This window comes from Pipra filicauda, unplaced genomic scaffold, assembly GCF_003945595.2.
Source record: "Pipra filicauda isolate LSUMZ 115617 unplaced genomic scaffold, ASM394559v2 scaffold107_size2268652_pilon, whole genome shotgun sequence".
Taxonomy (NCBI): domain Eukaryota; kingdom Metazoa; phylum Chordata; class Aves; order Passeriformes; family Pipridae; genus Pipra; species Pipra filicauda.
In genome coordinates, this window is record NW_024103518.1 from 406,788 (window position 1) to 421,900 (window position 15,113).

The window sequence follows — 15,113 nt, forward strand, 5'->3', positions numbered from 1 at the left end:
GATGGAGGGCAGGGAGTGCGGGATCCTGGGCCACGGGGATGGAGGGCAGGGAGTGCGGGATTCTGTGCCACGGGGATGGAGGGCAGGGAATGGCGGGCAGGCACGCGCCCGGGACCCTCCAGAGACGCCAGCCCGAGGAAGAGCACGGCTTAGGCGGAGCTCAGCAGGATTCTTAGTGAAGGTGTGACCCGGCCTGATTCAGTCCACCACTGAGACAGACAGCTCAGGCAGCTTTTAGAGGAAGGCCTACAAGGGTCCTTTTCCTCACCAGACTTTTCATGTTACTTACCTCTGTCTCCACAACAAGCACACATGACACGGGGACAGCACATGCTTTGTCACTTAAGCCACATGCAGATGGATTCTGCTGTCGCTGGCCTTCCAAATCCTACACAGCTGTAATGCTAACTCATGTTGGAAATGAACCCCTGGTACTGAGAGTTACTGAAACACAATATACTGAAGTACCTTTTAAAAAAAAAAAATCTGAGTGTATGGCTGCTATTACAGGGTCCCAAGACTTCACAGTGACAACTTCACTGCAAGACAGGAAGTGCAGGCTAGAACCCCAGAGTAAAAGCTTGTGATAGAAAGTTAACTGGTACTAGCAGAGTTAACTGAACAAGCATAAAGACATCTCTATGCAATATTAAGAAGTACACAACGCAGAGTTTATACCAAGTAATCAGGGATAGGATCACCCAGTTACTGTTTTCCAAAGTAGGTACTCATAAAATGTTAGACAACAAATACTTGTTTTGACAGTAAATTAGAACTCCAGGCATTGAGGCTTTATAAGAACACAAAAATCAGTTTATTTCTTAAACCTACTTCCTCCTAAACAGAAGAACTAATAGATTTGAATATACTAGGATACAGCAGAAAAGATGAGTGCAAAAGTCACTGAACACAGATAACAAGATCATCTAACCAGAATGTGCAACACAAACATGAATGCAATTTAATTCAGAGGCACTTACATTGACAGTAAAGATAAAGCCATCCGCTCTTTTAACATTATAGCAGCCTACTTGAAATTTCACTTGACTGAGCTTTGTTGCTGTGAATAATACAGCTCATGCACAGGTTTGGATGTATGTTTTGTAAATTTAAAGTATTCACTGAATACTGCCAACATATATACACTCATATACATAGTTCCAGAAGATTAAAGAGGCGATGACTTATTTCTGCTCCGCCTTTTGAAGAGGTCTCCTGAAGAGCAGAATATGCGGTTCTGCGGAAAGAAAATTGAAAGCATCAGTCTGTCCCTCAAGTCTTGTTTGAAGGGATTTCTTTCATTTTGGAAGTTTGGGATGATAGTTGAAGCTTACTATCAGATAAGTAGATCATCAAGAAGTCCAAATATGGCTCCACATGTAATATTAACAGACCAACTTTGCAGTAACCGTGTAACGGTCAAACACGTGTTTTTTAGTTTTATACCAAATGGTACCTGTATCATAAACTTAAGATACTTACAGGAAGGACGTATTGGAAAAAATAGTACTTTTAGTTAGTACCAACTGTCTCTTTACATTAGGCTATTTGATGAACTCTTACTGAAAACTTAGACTAGCAAACTAGGTAAACTGTCTGTTAGGTACATCATGTCAAGCATCAAAAAAATCCACTTTAGTTAATACAGCCAGCTTACATTATTATTGATCTGACTTATACCTAAACACCTCCAGAAAAGTCTAAAGTATCAAAGATAACAAGGTAAGGGAAACACTGGAAGGTTACACTAATTTCTTCACCTGATTCTTCAGAAACTTGGAACTCCAGTTGCTGCTGCAGTTCATGTATCACCTGTTACTTTTTAGTCAGGCTTGTCAATGGTACGTTACCTAAAAAGGCTCTTCTCACAGTACATCCTCGTTCGTAGACTCTGGGGCTTCACACTCCATTGTATAAAATACTGATTTTTAAGTAGGCGCTATAGCTAGAGTTCAAACCGTACTGCAGATTTGTCAGAGCACTAACACAGGACCTTACCTACATGAGCGTTAAGGTTATGTTGCCTTTGTTGACAAAGGGCTAAAATAGCAAGTAGATAAGCAGGAGTCTAAACATTCAGTATTTAATTCCAGCTGGATTCCACAGCAGAACAAGTTATGCATTACACACTTCAGCTAAGCACCAGGCTGTTAATGTTTTAGACACCTTTTTTTTCCACCTAATTCTTTCAGATGTGCTTACCTGGCTCATGGATCATATAGTGAACCCAGCCAAGACTCTGCTGAACACCAAGACGTCTCCACTCTTCTTCAGACATCAGATGAGATTTTGGCACTTGTTTTGAAAGTTCTCGTGGCAGCATCACATGTCTGTACAAATTCAATTATTAAACACACAACACTAGAAAACTTGAACAGCTCTGCAGCAAAAGACAGCAAGCAAGTAACGAATAATTACTTTCTCTATAAAAAAGCCTAGGGTATATGACTGTTACCACGAATCTGATTATGAAATCTGTCTCACAATCGGGTTTAAAATCACTTATGCCTATTAAACATTACATCCGTAATGCAATTACATATTGGAAGCCAACCTGCATTCTAGAGGAGATTAATTCTTCTTCACGCTCCAGTCACGCTGCATTTATATAAGTATGCGTTCCTGGCAAGTGGCTGCCGTATCTACTGCTTGAAAAAATAAGGACTTTGGACTTCTAAAATATTTGTAATACCGCTTTAAAGTAAGCCTAAAAGAATTACAACTCCAGCAGCAGCCCCATCAGCAGAGGCCGGCGCAGCCCCATCCCAGGCTCTGCCACAACCCCCTCCCTGCGGTGGCGGCGCTCCGCGCCCTCCATCGCTCCGCGGCCAGGGGCCAGCGATCGGGGCCAGCCGACAGCAGCATTCAGTCACCCGCCCCCCCCTCCCCAGCCGGCCCAAAGCCACGCGAAAGCCCAGCACGGAGAGGCTCGGCTCGACACGGCCCTGCTCGCCGGCCCCGCGCCCTCCCCGGCCCCGCTCCACCCGTTCCCTGAAGGCAGCGGGCACGCGTCGGCAGAGGCGCCTGCCCGAGCCACCCTCCTCCGGAACGGCTCTTCCGAATCCCTCCAGCGGGCCCTCCCGCAGTCTCTTACCGGTACTCGTATTCCTCGTCACAGTATTTATCAGAATAGTAGATCTGCTTGTTGGCCATGGCGGCAGGAGCAGCGACGGCAGGACCCCTCTCTTTCTCTTTCCGCTTCAGGGACGTCTCGCGCACTAACCGCCCGCTTCCGCGCCTCGCGCCATTTGAATCCGGCGGCTCGGCTCCCATTGGCTCTTGCCGGGGCCGGCCAATCGCGTGCCGCGCCCGCCGCGCCGCGTGACCCGCGCGCTCGCCTCCCGCAGCCAGTCCGCGGAGGCCGCGGCGGTTGCGTCACGGGGCGGAGGGGGGCGAATGGGAGGGCGCGGGGGGCGGGGCGGGGAGGGCGCGAGCGCGCCATGATTGGCCAGCGGCTGCCGGGGCGGGGCGGAGCGCGCGCGCCCTTCCAGCGCTTTCCAGCACGCGGGGGGGCGGAGGGGAGCAGTTGTGGCGTCCCGCGCATGCGCGGCTCGTGTGGAGGCGGGGGGGGCGGGGGGGGAGGTCCTGCCGCCTCGCACCGGGTGCCCGCGGGCCGAGACCTCTCCGTGCGGCTTCGTGTGAAGCGCGGTGCCCTGCTTCCCCCGTGGCTGTCGTGAGCCCGCTCTGCCTTGGGCTGTCGCGCTTCGCGTGCTGCGGTCGCTCGCGGTGCGGACAGACCGACCGTGGGGACGCCCGGGGCAGCGTAGGCACTGCCGGCGGCATTCCCGGCACACAGGCCTCTTTCCCAGCGGAACGGCGCAGTGAGCGTTTCCCGTGGGAAAACGTGCCTGGGTTTGATAAGGAGCTCCGTAGCTCCCGCGATGTGTTTATGGGTGGTGGTTATGCCAGCTGGGGTTAGAGAAACTCAGTGGGGACGTGGCCAGGAAAGGCGATTTCGCCCATAAGAACCATAAGGAGTGGGAAGCGACCTTGAAGATCATCTCGCTCCAACCCCTGCCGTGGGCAGGGACACCCCCCACGAGGTCAGGTTGCCCAGAGCCCCGTCCAGCCTTGGCCTTGAGCGCTGCCAGGGATGGGGCATCCACAACCTCCCTGTTCTGGTGCCTCACCACCCGCACAGCAAAGAAATTTTCCCTAATATCTAACCTAGATTTGCTCTTACACTCCATGTACCCTGGCTGCAGTGTGTTGCTCTCTTGTTGGGCCTCTACAGGAAAAGGAGACTAGTTTTTTTTAAATTTCTGCTTTTGTGGTGCTGCCAGAAACACAGGTACTGCCTGTGATAATGTAATGCATCTGTCTGATAGCTGCTCTGATGGAGAAGAAAACAACCAAAGCCGTGTGAGGCATGGCATGCGTAGGTAATAGGGATGATTTTCTTAGCATCATTGTTTCAATTGGCACTGCAGCCTGTCTTAATAAAGTTTAGGCCAGTCTCACACCTTACAGCCACTAAAAGGAGTGCTTATCATAATGTAGCAGTAATATTTTTCTCTTATATTAGGGCTTGTTGGCGCAGGTCATCTACAGGTAAAATGAAGTCAGTGTTTTCAAACTGCTATAGTTAAACGTGTGAAATTCATTTAGCAAAGGTCCTCAGCAGGAGTGTCAATTCCAGTGTAATTGTAAAAGTACAAACCACCTGCAAGTTTTCAAAAGTATTGATTGGATTATTCAAAACAGAGGGGTTGGGGTTTTTTAGCCTAATTTCAGACATCACAACTGATTTTTTTTTAAATACTTGAGGCAGAGCATACACAATAATTTCTGTTAGCAATGTCATTGTGTAATAATGGGGAGGGAAAGAATAACTCGTCATGACAAAGGGATTTGCTGGATTGGAAGACATTTCATTTCTGTACCTTCTTTCTGAGCTTTCTGCTTGTCTCATGCATATTCCACATGAGAAAAAAACGACCTTCAAATAAGGCTATCTGTAAGCCTCCCTCCTATGAATTTGTTCGGAAGTGAAGGTCTTGCATCCCTTTAAAGCAACTTTTTCTTCTGTTACTAATACTCATAATGATACCTGATCATAATTTTAAAGAGGATTAAAAGGATTCTTAGGTAGATATGTGTTCAATCTTATTTGAGATCCCTCTGATTAATTTGAAAGTCCTTGTTAGTCAGGACTGACCCAAATGTGTTTGTAAGGCAACTGGCAGAGCTGACAAAACTAACATATTGGTTTTAATAATCCAGGATTAGGAGATCTTATTTCGTATCCAAGTGTCATTTCAGCTTCTTCTTTCATCAGTTCTTTTCCCAGACAGGACTTAAAAGCATTGGTGAATGATAAATAATACAACAGTACCAGGAACTTGTTAAGTTCCACTATTAATTTGCTATCTTTTTTTCCTAAAATGAAAACATTAGTGTTAGGGATATAATTTGTGAAGTTACTGGAAAAAAGTAATAAACTTGCTAAGTGGCTAAACTTGTTAAACAGTTAAGCTTGACAGTCATTTCCAGGCACATGAACAATAAGGAAAGCATCAGGAGTAGTCAGTATGGATTCATCGTGACATCTTGACCAACCTGATAAACTTTTGTGATGAAATGGTCCGGCAAAGCCAGGGGGAGAGCAGCCATTATTGTTTGCCTAGGCCTCAGTAAGGCTTTTGACTCCAGTAATACCTTCCTAGAGAAGCAGTTGATGCATGGGGTGGATGTGCAGGCGGTGCAGTGAATGGCTTGTCCCAGAGTGTGGTGATACATGGCACAAAGTCTAGTGAAGGGCCAGTAATTAGAGGTGTGTCCTAGGGGTCAGTCCTGGGCCTGAGCCTTTCCAGCATCTTGGTTAGTGACCTGTGCAATGGGGCACAGTGTCCCACCAGCAAGGTGACACCTTGGAACTGAATAACCAGTAACCAAGTAACACCAAGTAACTGAGGAACCAGAGGGTTGTGGTGCTGGGTGGATGAACTGCAGAAATGTGCTGAGAAAAACCCCATGAAGTTGAAGAAGGGGAAGTGCAAAGTCCTGCACCTGGGGAGGAACAATCACAGGCCCTGGTACATGGTGGGAAACACCCAGCTGGAGACTAGTTTTCAGAAAAGGCCCTGGGAGTTTCCTGGACACTGAATTGGATGTAAACCAGCACTGTGTCCTTCAAGCAAGGAAAACAGTGCCCTGGGCTGCATTAGGATGAGTGTTGCCAGCAGACTGAGGAAGGTGATCCTGCCCCTCCATTCAGCACAAGTGAGGCTGCTGCTGGAGTACCGTGCCCAGCTCTGGGCTCCCCAGTGCAGGAGGAAGTTGATGCTGCTGGAAAGAGTCCAATGAAGGGCTAAAAAGATGAAAACCTGAAGGCAGTGTGAAAAGAAGACCAGAACCAGGCTCAATCCAGTTGTGCCCAGCGACAGGTCTAGAGGCAGTGGGCACAAACTGAAACATGGGATGTTCTTTGTGAATATCAGGAAGCCTTTTTTACTCTGAGGGTGATGAGGCACTGGCAGAGGTTACCCAGAGAGCTGCTGCAGTCTCCATCCTTGGACATCTTCCAAAGCCATCTGGACACAATCCTGGGCAATGGGCCCTAGGTGGCCCTGCTTGATCAGAGATGTTAAACCAGATGACCTCCATAGGTCCACCCTCAGTCACACTGTATGGTACTGTGTGAAACAGGGCTCTTCAGCATTTTCTTCAGAATACTGTTGCACACAAAGGCTGCGTCAGTTACACTACAAAGAAGGGAACAAACTGTTCTGTAACTAGTGTGGAGGGAACAAAAATGCTTGAACTTTAGCAAGGCAGCTTTGTGCTGGACCTTAGGAAACATTTCCTAGCAGTACCTAATTTGTCTAGAACATTTTAGAAAAAAATACATCCTGCAGGAATATTTTAGGTACAACTGATCCTGTCTGTGATCAGTTGTTTCTTTGGGGCCTGCTTTCTGTGGTTGTGTCAGTTATACTTTCCCATTGTAACGTTTGCTGATATTGACTATAGAACAAAAGTAATTTTTTTTTTCTCTCCAATGCTCTAGAATGATGTTTTAATTTTAATTGTAATACATTTTCCTGTTTAAAAAAGTTAGTTTCTGAAACTGGGATTGTTAGGTGGTGAATCGACATCCTGACTGAAGATTCTGAACCAGGTCAGGAGTGAATGAAACCACAAATACCTATATTTATTAAAGAGAAAAGCTACTGAGAAGCTCCTACCGTACAATCATCCCTCAGCATGTCGAAGGCATGTATTAAAGCATATTTCAAAGTTTGCCACAGAGCAGACTGGAAAGGATTCTGCATAGCCTTAGGGGCATAGGTCTGTTAGAAGAAACGTGAGACAGCTGCTCAACTGGAATATAAACTCCTGCTTAGAGCCCTGATTAGGGCAGTTTTAGTCTGATTAGGGCAGTTGCTGTGATTCAGTTGCTACTGAAACACAAGATAAAGCAGCAAAACCCAAGATAAAATGGCAAAACACAGTAGGAATATTGTTGAGCTTCTGTCCCTGTCTCCTGTTGCCGTTAACAGGCAGGTATAATTTTGAGCATCAATATTCTGCACTCCGTTAGAGAACAGCATGACTGTAGTCAGCATAGAGGCTCTTTAGGACTAAAGATGGACTATGGACATTACTGGGGGGGATGATCTCATGTACCTAGACAGAAGCAGACTTAAATCCTCTGTATAACCTGTTACTTGTGACCAAGGCCATCCACAGAGGTATGTGGGCCATGATAAATAAAAATCTGTTACAATGAAGGGCCCATGTGCACCTTACTGTTGCATATACAGAGTTCAGGATGTAGGTTGTGGTAGATGAAAATATTTTCTGTGCTTTTTGTCAGAAGGGGAAGATGCAAGTTTTCCCATCTGTGTTGTACATAGCAGTCTCTGACTGACATTTTCTGCAGATTTTTCTGGTTAGTTCTATTAGACATTTGGAAAAAAAAAAAAGTTATATGTACTTTTACTGTGCTTCAGTTTTCAAACATGTCCTTGTAAAACACTAACGTCAGATGCTTGAATGTATTTTTCTGAATAGAACAGCAAGATCAGAGTCAAGGAACCTTTTGTACTGTCTTCATGAGTCATAGTCATATATACAGTTAATAACTTGTGAATAATCTGAGCATGAATCACATTCGTAGCATATATTGATGAACCATTATCTATGTTTTTATGTTTTCAATGTTTCTTAAACAAGGCTTAAACAAGCAAGGCTTAAACAATCATACTTTTCATCAGTTTTGATCCTTAATTTTGAACCTGTTGGCTGGTTTGGTCAAACTTAACAGAAATGTTGATAAATTATTGTAGATTTCATGATAACAGGTTGGATGGATAGAGCAGAAGGACTCTGATGGAGGATGATGTTACAGTTAAACTTATGCCTTACTAGGCAGAGAATCTACATGGGAAAAAAAGCTTTGCATAAATGCTTCAGTGGTAAATATCCTTCAGCCTTTGGTGCATATGCCTTCTGAGGTAGTAAAGCCACAAACACAGAGTCAGTAGAAAATCGGTCTCGCTTTGTTCTTATTTCAGTGAGATTACTTTCTATGTGATGATTTGATTTGCTGGTTTTGTGTGGTCTTTACCTAGTATTCCACAACACTAGTAGCCCTCAAAGCACCCTCAGGCTACTTGTATGTGTAATATTAACAGTATTCGTGTCTGCAGGCTTGATCTTCAGAATTAGTTTTCCTCAATTTAGATACTTAAATTTGAATTTACTGCTTTACTTCATTTGAAAGACTTTATAATAAGCATTGAGTTATTCGTGTGCTAATTAACATCCCCTCAGTAAATGCAGAAGATGGATTATTTTTGTCTTGTTTTTCGGTTCACACAAAAATGTGAACCAGGTCCTGGAGAGACTAAAGAATGACGCTATGTTTTGATGGTTTAGCTGTCTGAGAATAATCCAATGTAAGTGTTGAAAATAATCTAGCTGAATTGCTGAGGATTTTCCTCTGAGAGAAGATAAACTTGAAAAATAGACCCAGTTATGATACATGCTCCTACCAGTACCCATGCTGGTTCAAGAACAGCATTTTAAAAGGTGTTCTTGAATAAATTCTTGAATAAATTATTCCCAAGTCATAGCTTGCAGGATGAGTTTAGAAGTGCAGACTTAGAATGTGCAATTCATTCAGATCCTTGCAGAGCTTGGAGGCTAGTGTTGATCTGTGTAATTTCATTGAGATTTAATTGTCTTACTCTGTTTCTAGGGATCTTCTTGTGGAAGTAATCATCAGAACCTAGTCAAAAGACTACAGCTCAGATCTGAAAAGTGACACTGATGAGCCTGGGGGTGACACGCCAGTGTTGGGGGTGAAATAATATCCCAGCTGAAGTGCATCTGCACCAGTGCACACAGCATGAGTAACAGACAGGAGGAGCTGGAGGCCATTGGCAGCAGGAAAGCTGTGACATAGATGTCATCATGGAAACATGGTGAGATGACTCTCATGACTGGAGAGCTGCAGTGGATGGTTACAAACTCTTCAGAAGGGCCAGGGGGAGGAGAGGAAGGAGAGGGGGTGGGATGGCTCTGTACACTGGATGGTGTTCCGGCTGTGCAGAGCTCCAGGGCAGTGGTGATGAGGCTGAGTGTCTGTGGGTGAGGACTGGGGGGAAGCTAACGAGGCAGACATCCTGGTGGGAGACCATCCATCTGCTGTAGAGCTCCCAACCAGGATGAAGAGGCAGATGAAGTATTTTATAAGTGTCTGGCTGACGTTTCACGATTACCAGCCCTTGTTCTTGTGGGAGACTTTAACCTGCCAGACGTCTGCTGGAAACTCAGCACAGTGGACCAGAGGCAGTCGAGTGAGTTCACGGAGCGTGTGGAAGATAACTTCCTGACACAGCTGGTAAGTGAGCCTGCACGAGGGGCTGCCCTGCTAGACTTGCTGTTTAAGAACAGAGAAGGGCTGGTGGGAGATGTGGTGGTCTTGGGCACAGTGACCATGAATGATATTTTCAATTCTTGGTGAAGTAAGGAAGGGAGTCAATAAAACCTGTACCTTGGGCTTCCAGAGGGTGGACTTCGGCCTGTTCAGGACACTGGTTCAGAGAGTACCTTGGCAAACAGTCCTTAATAACAAAGGGGTCCAGGAAGGCTGGACACACTTTAAGAAGGAAATCTTAAAGGTGCAGGATCAGGCCATCCATATTTGCCTAAAGACAAGCTGGCAGGGAAGACTACTGGCCTGACTGAAGAGGGAGCTTTCACTGGAACTCATGGAATAAAAGAGATTTTATGACCTTTGGAAGAAGGGGGAGACAACTCAGCAAAAGTACAAGGATGTTGTTAGGTCTGTCAGCCTGACCTTGGTGCCTGGGAAAGTTGTGGAACAGATCATCTTGAGTGCAGTCACACGGCACATACAGGACAACTGGGGATCAGGCCCAGCCAGCATGGGTTTAGGAAAGGAAGGTCCTGGTTGACCAGCCTGATCTCTTTTTATGACCAGGTGACCTGCTCAGTGGATGAGGGAAAGAGGATGTTGTCTACCCGGACTTTGATCAAAGAGGATGTTTTCTACCTTTACTTTTATCAAAGTAAAGCCTTTGGTACTGTCTCCCACATCATTTTCCTGCACTTGTGTCACAACAACCCCAGACTGCACAGCATCCTGGGGAAACGTGGTAGGAAAGCAGCTGGAAGAGGACCTGGGGCTGCTGGTGAACAGCCAGCTGAACCTGAGCCAGCAGTATGCTCAGGTGGCCAAGAAGGCCAATGGATCCTGGCTTGTGTCAGCAATAGTGTGGCCAGCAGGGCCAGGGCAGTGATTGTCCCCTGCACTTGGCACTGGTGAGGCCACCCCTGGAGTGCTGTGTCCAGTTCTGGGCCCCTCAGTTCAGGAAGGTCCAGAGAAGGGTAATGGAGCTGGTGAAGGGTCTGGAGAATAAGTCCTGTGAGAAGCAGCTGAGGGAGCTGAGGTTGTTTAGCTTGAAGAAAAGGAGGCTCAGGGGAGACCTTTATTGCTCTCTACAACCACCTGAAAGGAGGTTGTAGCCAGGTGGGGCGTTGGCCTTTTCTCTCGGGCCAAGGAAATGGCCTCATGCTGAGCCAGGGGATATTCAAACTGGACATCAGGAAGAACTTCCTTACTGAAGGGATTGTCAAGCGTTGGAATGGACTGCTCAGGGAGGTGGTGGAGTCACCAGTCCTGGAGGTGTTTGAGAAATGATTGGACATGGCACTTAGTGCTGTGGTTTAGTTAACAAGGTCAACTTCAGTGGAAGGTTGGGCTTGATGGTCTTGGAGGTCTTTTCCAGCCTTGATGAATGGAAAATGACTCTATTCCCATGTTAAACAAAATCAATAATGCTGAATTTAGCAGATGATTTCCATAGCAACCAATGCTCATATAACAAATTCAGGATGATACTGTATAATGACTGGAGAATCAAGCAGAAGAAGATGCTGTCAAATGAGGCACAGCTCTCCTCCGATTTTTCCTGTAGGCTGTGCAATATGATGCTGTCTTAAAGTGGATCAAGGACAAAAAACCCTGTAGCTCAATCTCCAAGTTCTTCATTTACTGGATATTTTTGACACAATGTTTAAATAGTTTGAGTAAAGGCTCTATTTAAACTTTAAAATGTCAGTGCTAGACCTGAGAAAAGATCCTTTTATCCAAACTTATCCCTGTGGCTTCTCTAATGGATACCTTCCAGAATTAAATTGTGTAAGAATCAGAAAAGCATGTGATGACATGTTCCCATCTTAGTCTCGATTCTGGGCCTTCTGATGAGGGATTTCTTTACAAATAATAGGCCATGTGTATTTCTGTTTCATGAATCTTCAGGTCATCTTTGGGCCAAACATTTTTTCTCCGCTGTGTGAGGGTTAGCAGCGGGTCTGTCGGCTCTCTGGGAGAAGATATGGACTGGGGAAACTTGCGAGTATATCCTCGAGATAAGAAAACTATGTACGCAGCCCTAACGAAAGAAAAGACAGCTGTGGAGTGCTTAGATTCAGTCCTGTGGGAACCCCAATATAGCCTTGAGCCTTGCCAAATACATCAGCAATAAATAATAGCGAATTGAAACACTGTTGCTTGCTTACCTAAGAATAAGTTGCTGCTTGCTACTAATAAGGGATATAAAAAGGCACATGGGAAAAATAAAGAGAGACTTGTATTTTGCTCTGAACTTAACTGTTAGTGTATTTTTTACTGACTGCCACAACACCACTGTATCTTGTTACAAGGAGTTCTGTGGCTAAACAAGTTCCCTTATGAGAAGCAACATCTTTTGTTTATGTTAAATCCGCCACGTGCTGGGTTTTGTGTTGAAAGGGCCTTTGTATATGTATTCCTTGTCCCTGATGTTTGTAGTTTCCAGAGGTAGGATTTATATACTATAGGTTTATAGGCTAAGATTTTCATTTTGAGTCCAATGAATTGAAATTTTCCCCTCCTCTTGCATGAACATTCCTCGTTAACTTCTGTGAAGTAACTCAAATGTTTAAGATGTATCACAAATTTTGAACATACGCAGGAGTGAAAGAAAATGTATGTGAGCTGAAAATACATCTGTTTGAGAGTATTAAAAAAGTTGCTCAAAGTGTTGTTTAATTAAAGTAGTAGAAGATGACTGAATTCAAATGAAATCAAACAGAGTCCAAATAAGCCACATACACAGAAATATTTTTTTCTTAAGGTTATTTTGACAATTTAAGGTTTAAAATAGCCACTGGAGGGCTCACTGATCTCATGTTAAATGACAAGCTTGTCTTTGAAAGTCAGTACTTCTGGGTTTTGATTAAGGCAGTATTAGTTGCTGTGCTCCCCATTTGAAGAAGACTGGATGATAACAGAATTTTTTAAGGTAATGGGCAGAGAACAATTACATTCTTGTGTCAAAGAATAACAGTTTTGTGACTGTTACCCATGTCACAGTGTGGGAACATTTACAAATGTTTGGAAGGTAGGCAGATCTAAATGTTATAAAATAAGCATAAAGGACCAGAGTTCCCACCCCCTTACAGTAAAAAATGTAAAAAACTCTTCCTGTCAGACAGAAGGGTTTCCCCATTTTGAGGAGCCACCTACAGATTTTCCCTTCCCTCCTCTGTTTTGTGTGTGACACCAAAGCTTCAGTGACGAGTCAGGCCCAGGGCTGTGGTCTTTCTAGATCACTGGTAGAACTGGGATGAAATGCAACACGTGATTGATGTGGGTTTCTCCTGGCATTTTGAATCAAGTCTTTATTTCACTGGAGTTAAACAGAACTTAGTTTTCAGAAACTTTGGGAACAATGAATTCTGCTTACATATTCCACTATTTTTGTATTTTCCCCAGGCTGAATTTTTCCTTTGCCCTTTTGTTTTTTAGGGATCTTTCTTGGATGTGTCAATTATTGTCCTACTCCTGATTCAGTGAATGCAGCTAGATGGTTTATATTTAGTATGAACATGTTCCTGAAGTTCACAGGAGTATTTACCACTCTTCTGTGGGATAAACATGTGCTGAACAAAATACACAGCTCCTGAAGTGATTTTACCAGTCAAATATATCCAGATATTTTGCCAAAATATCATTCTTTTTCTTTGTGTTCCTGTAAGAATGTGTTATCCCAGAACTTCACTAGTCTGTTGCTTTACTTTATGGAAACTCCCTTGATTTGTTTTTGTCCAGTGCTCATTTTCAGCTCTGCCTGTTTCAAAATATTTCCCTTGCACTGAATAGCTATTTGAATTCTTTCCCACGATTTTGAATCCTGCATTTTGCAAGCTAATTTTTTTTTAATTCCCTCCGTATATGTCTCAACTTTGAGTGTTTGTGGTGACTCCCTTAGTCTTTATTTTAGATACTAGAAAATCATCTGTTGCAAGAGATGCACAGAACTTTGAATCTGTCTTGACAGACAACTTCATTCACAATTAAGTATAAATATTTTTATTTTCTTAGTGTTCAACCCATCTTTCTAATTATCAGCTTTTTCATCATTCATGTAAAGACAAATATCCACCACTTAAACTGTTCCATTATACCTTATCATGCAGTATCTGTACAGAAAATAATAGGTATAACATAGATGGGAAGAGGATTCTACCTGGAAATGCATTTTGTTGGAGTCTTTCTTAGTGCTCAGACTAAAAGCACTCATCAAATCTATTTCCTTTAGGACATTTGTTCATGGGGCCATCTTGCTAATCTGGTACAAAAAGAGCCTTCTTCAGGTAACTTTGCTACTAAATATTGGAAATGTGCTCACATTGAGATGTTGTCCTGTTTTGGCAGCAGTATCCCTTTATCTAAAGAAAAGGGATTGCCTCTGCACTAAACTTTTCCAGTTAGAAGATCATAGAGAACATGCCTTTTAGTAGTTTTCCTGAGAATATCCTTGACTGAAGTCTGCCTTGGTCTTACTTGAATCTTACATCATTACATGCATGTATTTACAGGCTTACCTTAAAAAAAGAGAAAAAAGTAGTTCAGCAAATTCACAGAAGAGAAACACTGGCAAACTGATTCATCTTGTTTTACAGGTATTAAAACTTAATGCCTCTTCTTTTTTTCAGCAGAATATCAGCAGTGTTGTCATGGATACTGAATCAGGTCCTGTTTTGCCATCTTGCAGATGTGCTAAAAATGGTTTTTTTCCTTCCCACCTGTTAACCATTCATATGGACTTGATTGGAAGGTCCACTGAAATCAGTGAAAAGTCTTTAGTCATCTCAGCAGATTTTGGACTAGGATGTAAGTGAACAATAGAATGTCAGCAAATATTCTGTTTCATAATAGTTTTCAGGTATTTTGTACATCTTATTCCACTGTTGAAAATCAGATGCATGCTGTGAGCTTGCTCTCATTCTGGAGCACACCAAGCTGCAAGCCTGTGCTGGCTTAGCCTGGTAGTGCAGCTCCTGCATCTTGGTATTCCTCCCATGGTAATCTGTCATCACTGTAGGAGAGACATGCAGGCTCAAAATATTAGGCCTTGGGGCTTTTAAAACAATTTTTTTTAACTTTTATTTTGGGGCATAACCTTTTAGTCTGAGGTTCAGAGCATGGACTGACTGCAGGTTTGGAAATCATTCTCTTGTACTGTTGTATTTGGTGATGCTTTCATAGAATCACAGAATCAACCAGGTTGGGAAGGACCTCCGAGATCATCAAG

At 43.9% G+C, this 15,113-nt stretch overlaps 1 protein-coding gene across 1 annotated transcript; it reads right to left on the reverse strand.

Moving 5' to 3' along the window:
• Nucleotides 1–784: 784 nt before the first annotated feature.
• Nucleotides 785–3,232, reverse strand: CKS2 (CDC28 protein kinase regulatory subunit 2). Its single transcript, XM_027742623.2, has 3 exons — nucleotides 3,095–3,232; nucleotides 2,203–2,330; nucleotides 785–1,237 (listed from the first exon to the last, which is right to left on the reverse strand). The coding sequence occupies exons 1-3, from the start codon at nucleotides 3,151–3,153 to the stop codon at nucleotides 1,185–1,187; spliced, it is 240 nt and encodes a 79-aa protein (XP_027598424.1). The 5' UTR covers nucleotides 3,154–3,232; the 3' UTR covers nucleotides 785–1,184.
• Nucleotides 3,233–15,113: the final 11,881 nt, after the last annotated feature.

What these genes read in the sequence shown, in the direction of transcription:
- CKS2 (XM_027742623.2), bottom strand. Translation starts at nt 3,153, where the DNA reads ATGGCCAACAAGCAGATCTACTATTCTGATAAATACTGTGACGAGGAA. An exon ending in GACGAGGAATACGAGTACCG is followed by an intron (nt 2,331 to 3,094) that starts GTAAGAGACTGC and finishes GAATTTGTACAG; the next exon opens with ACATGTGATGCTGCCACGAG. An exon ending in CTATATGATCCATGAGCCAG is followed by an intron (nt 1,238 to 2,202) that starts GTAAGCACATCT and finishes TTCTTTCCGCAG; the next exon opens with AACCGCATATTCTGCTCTTC.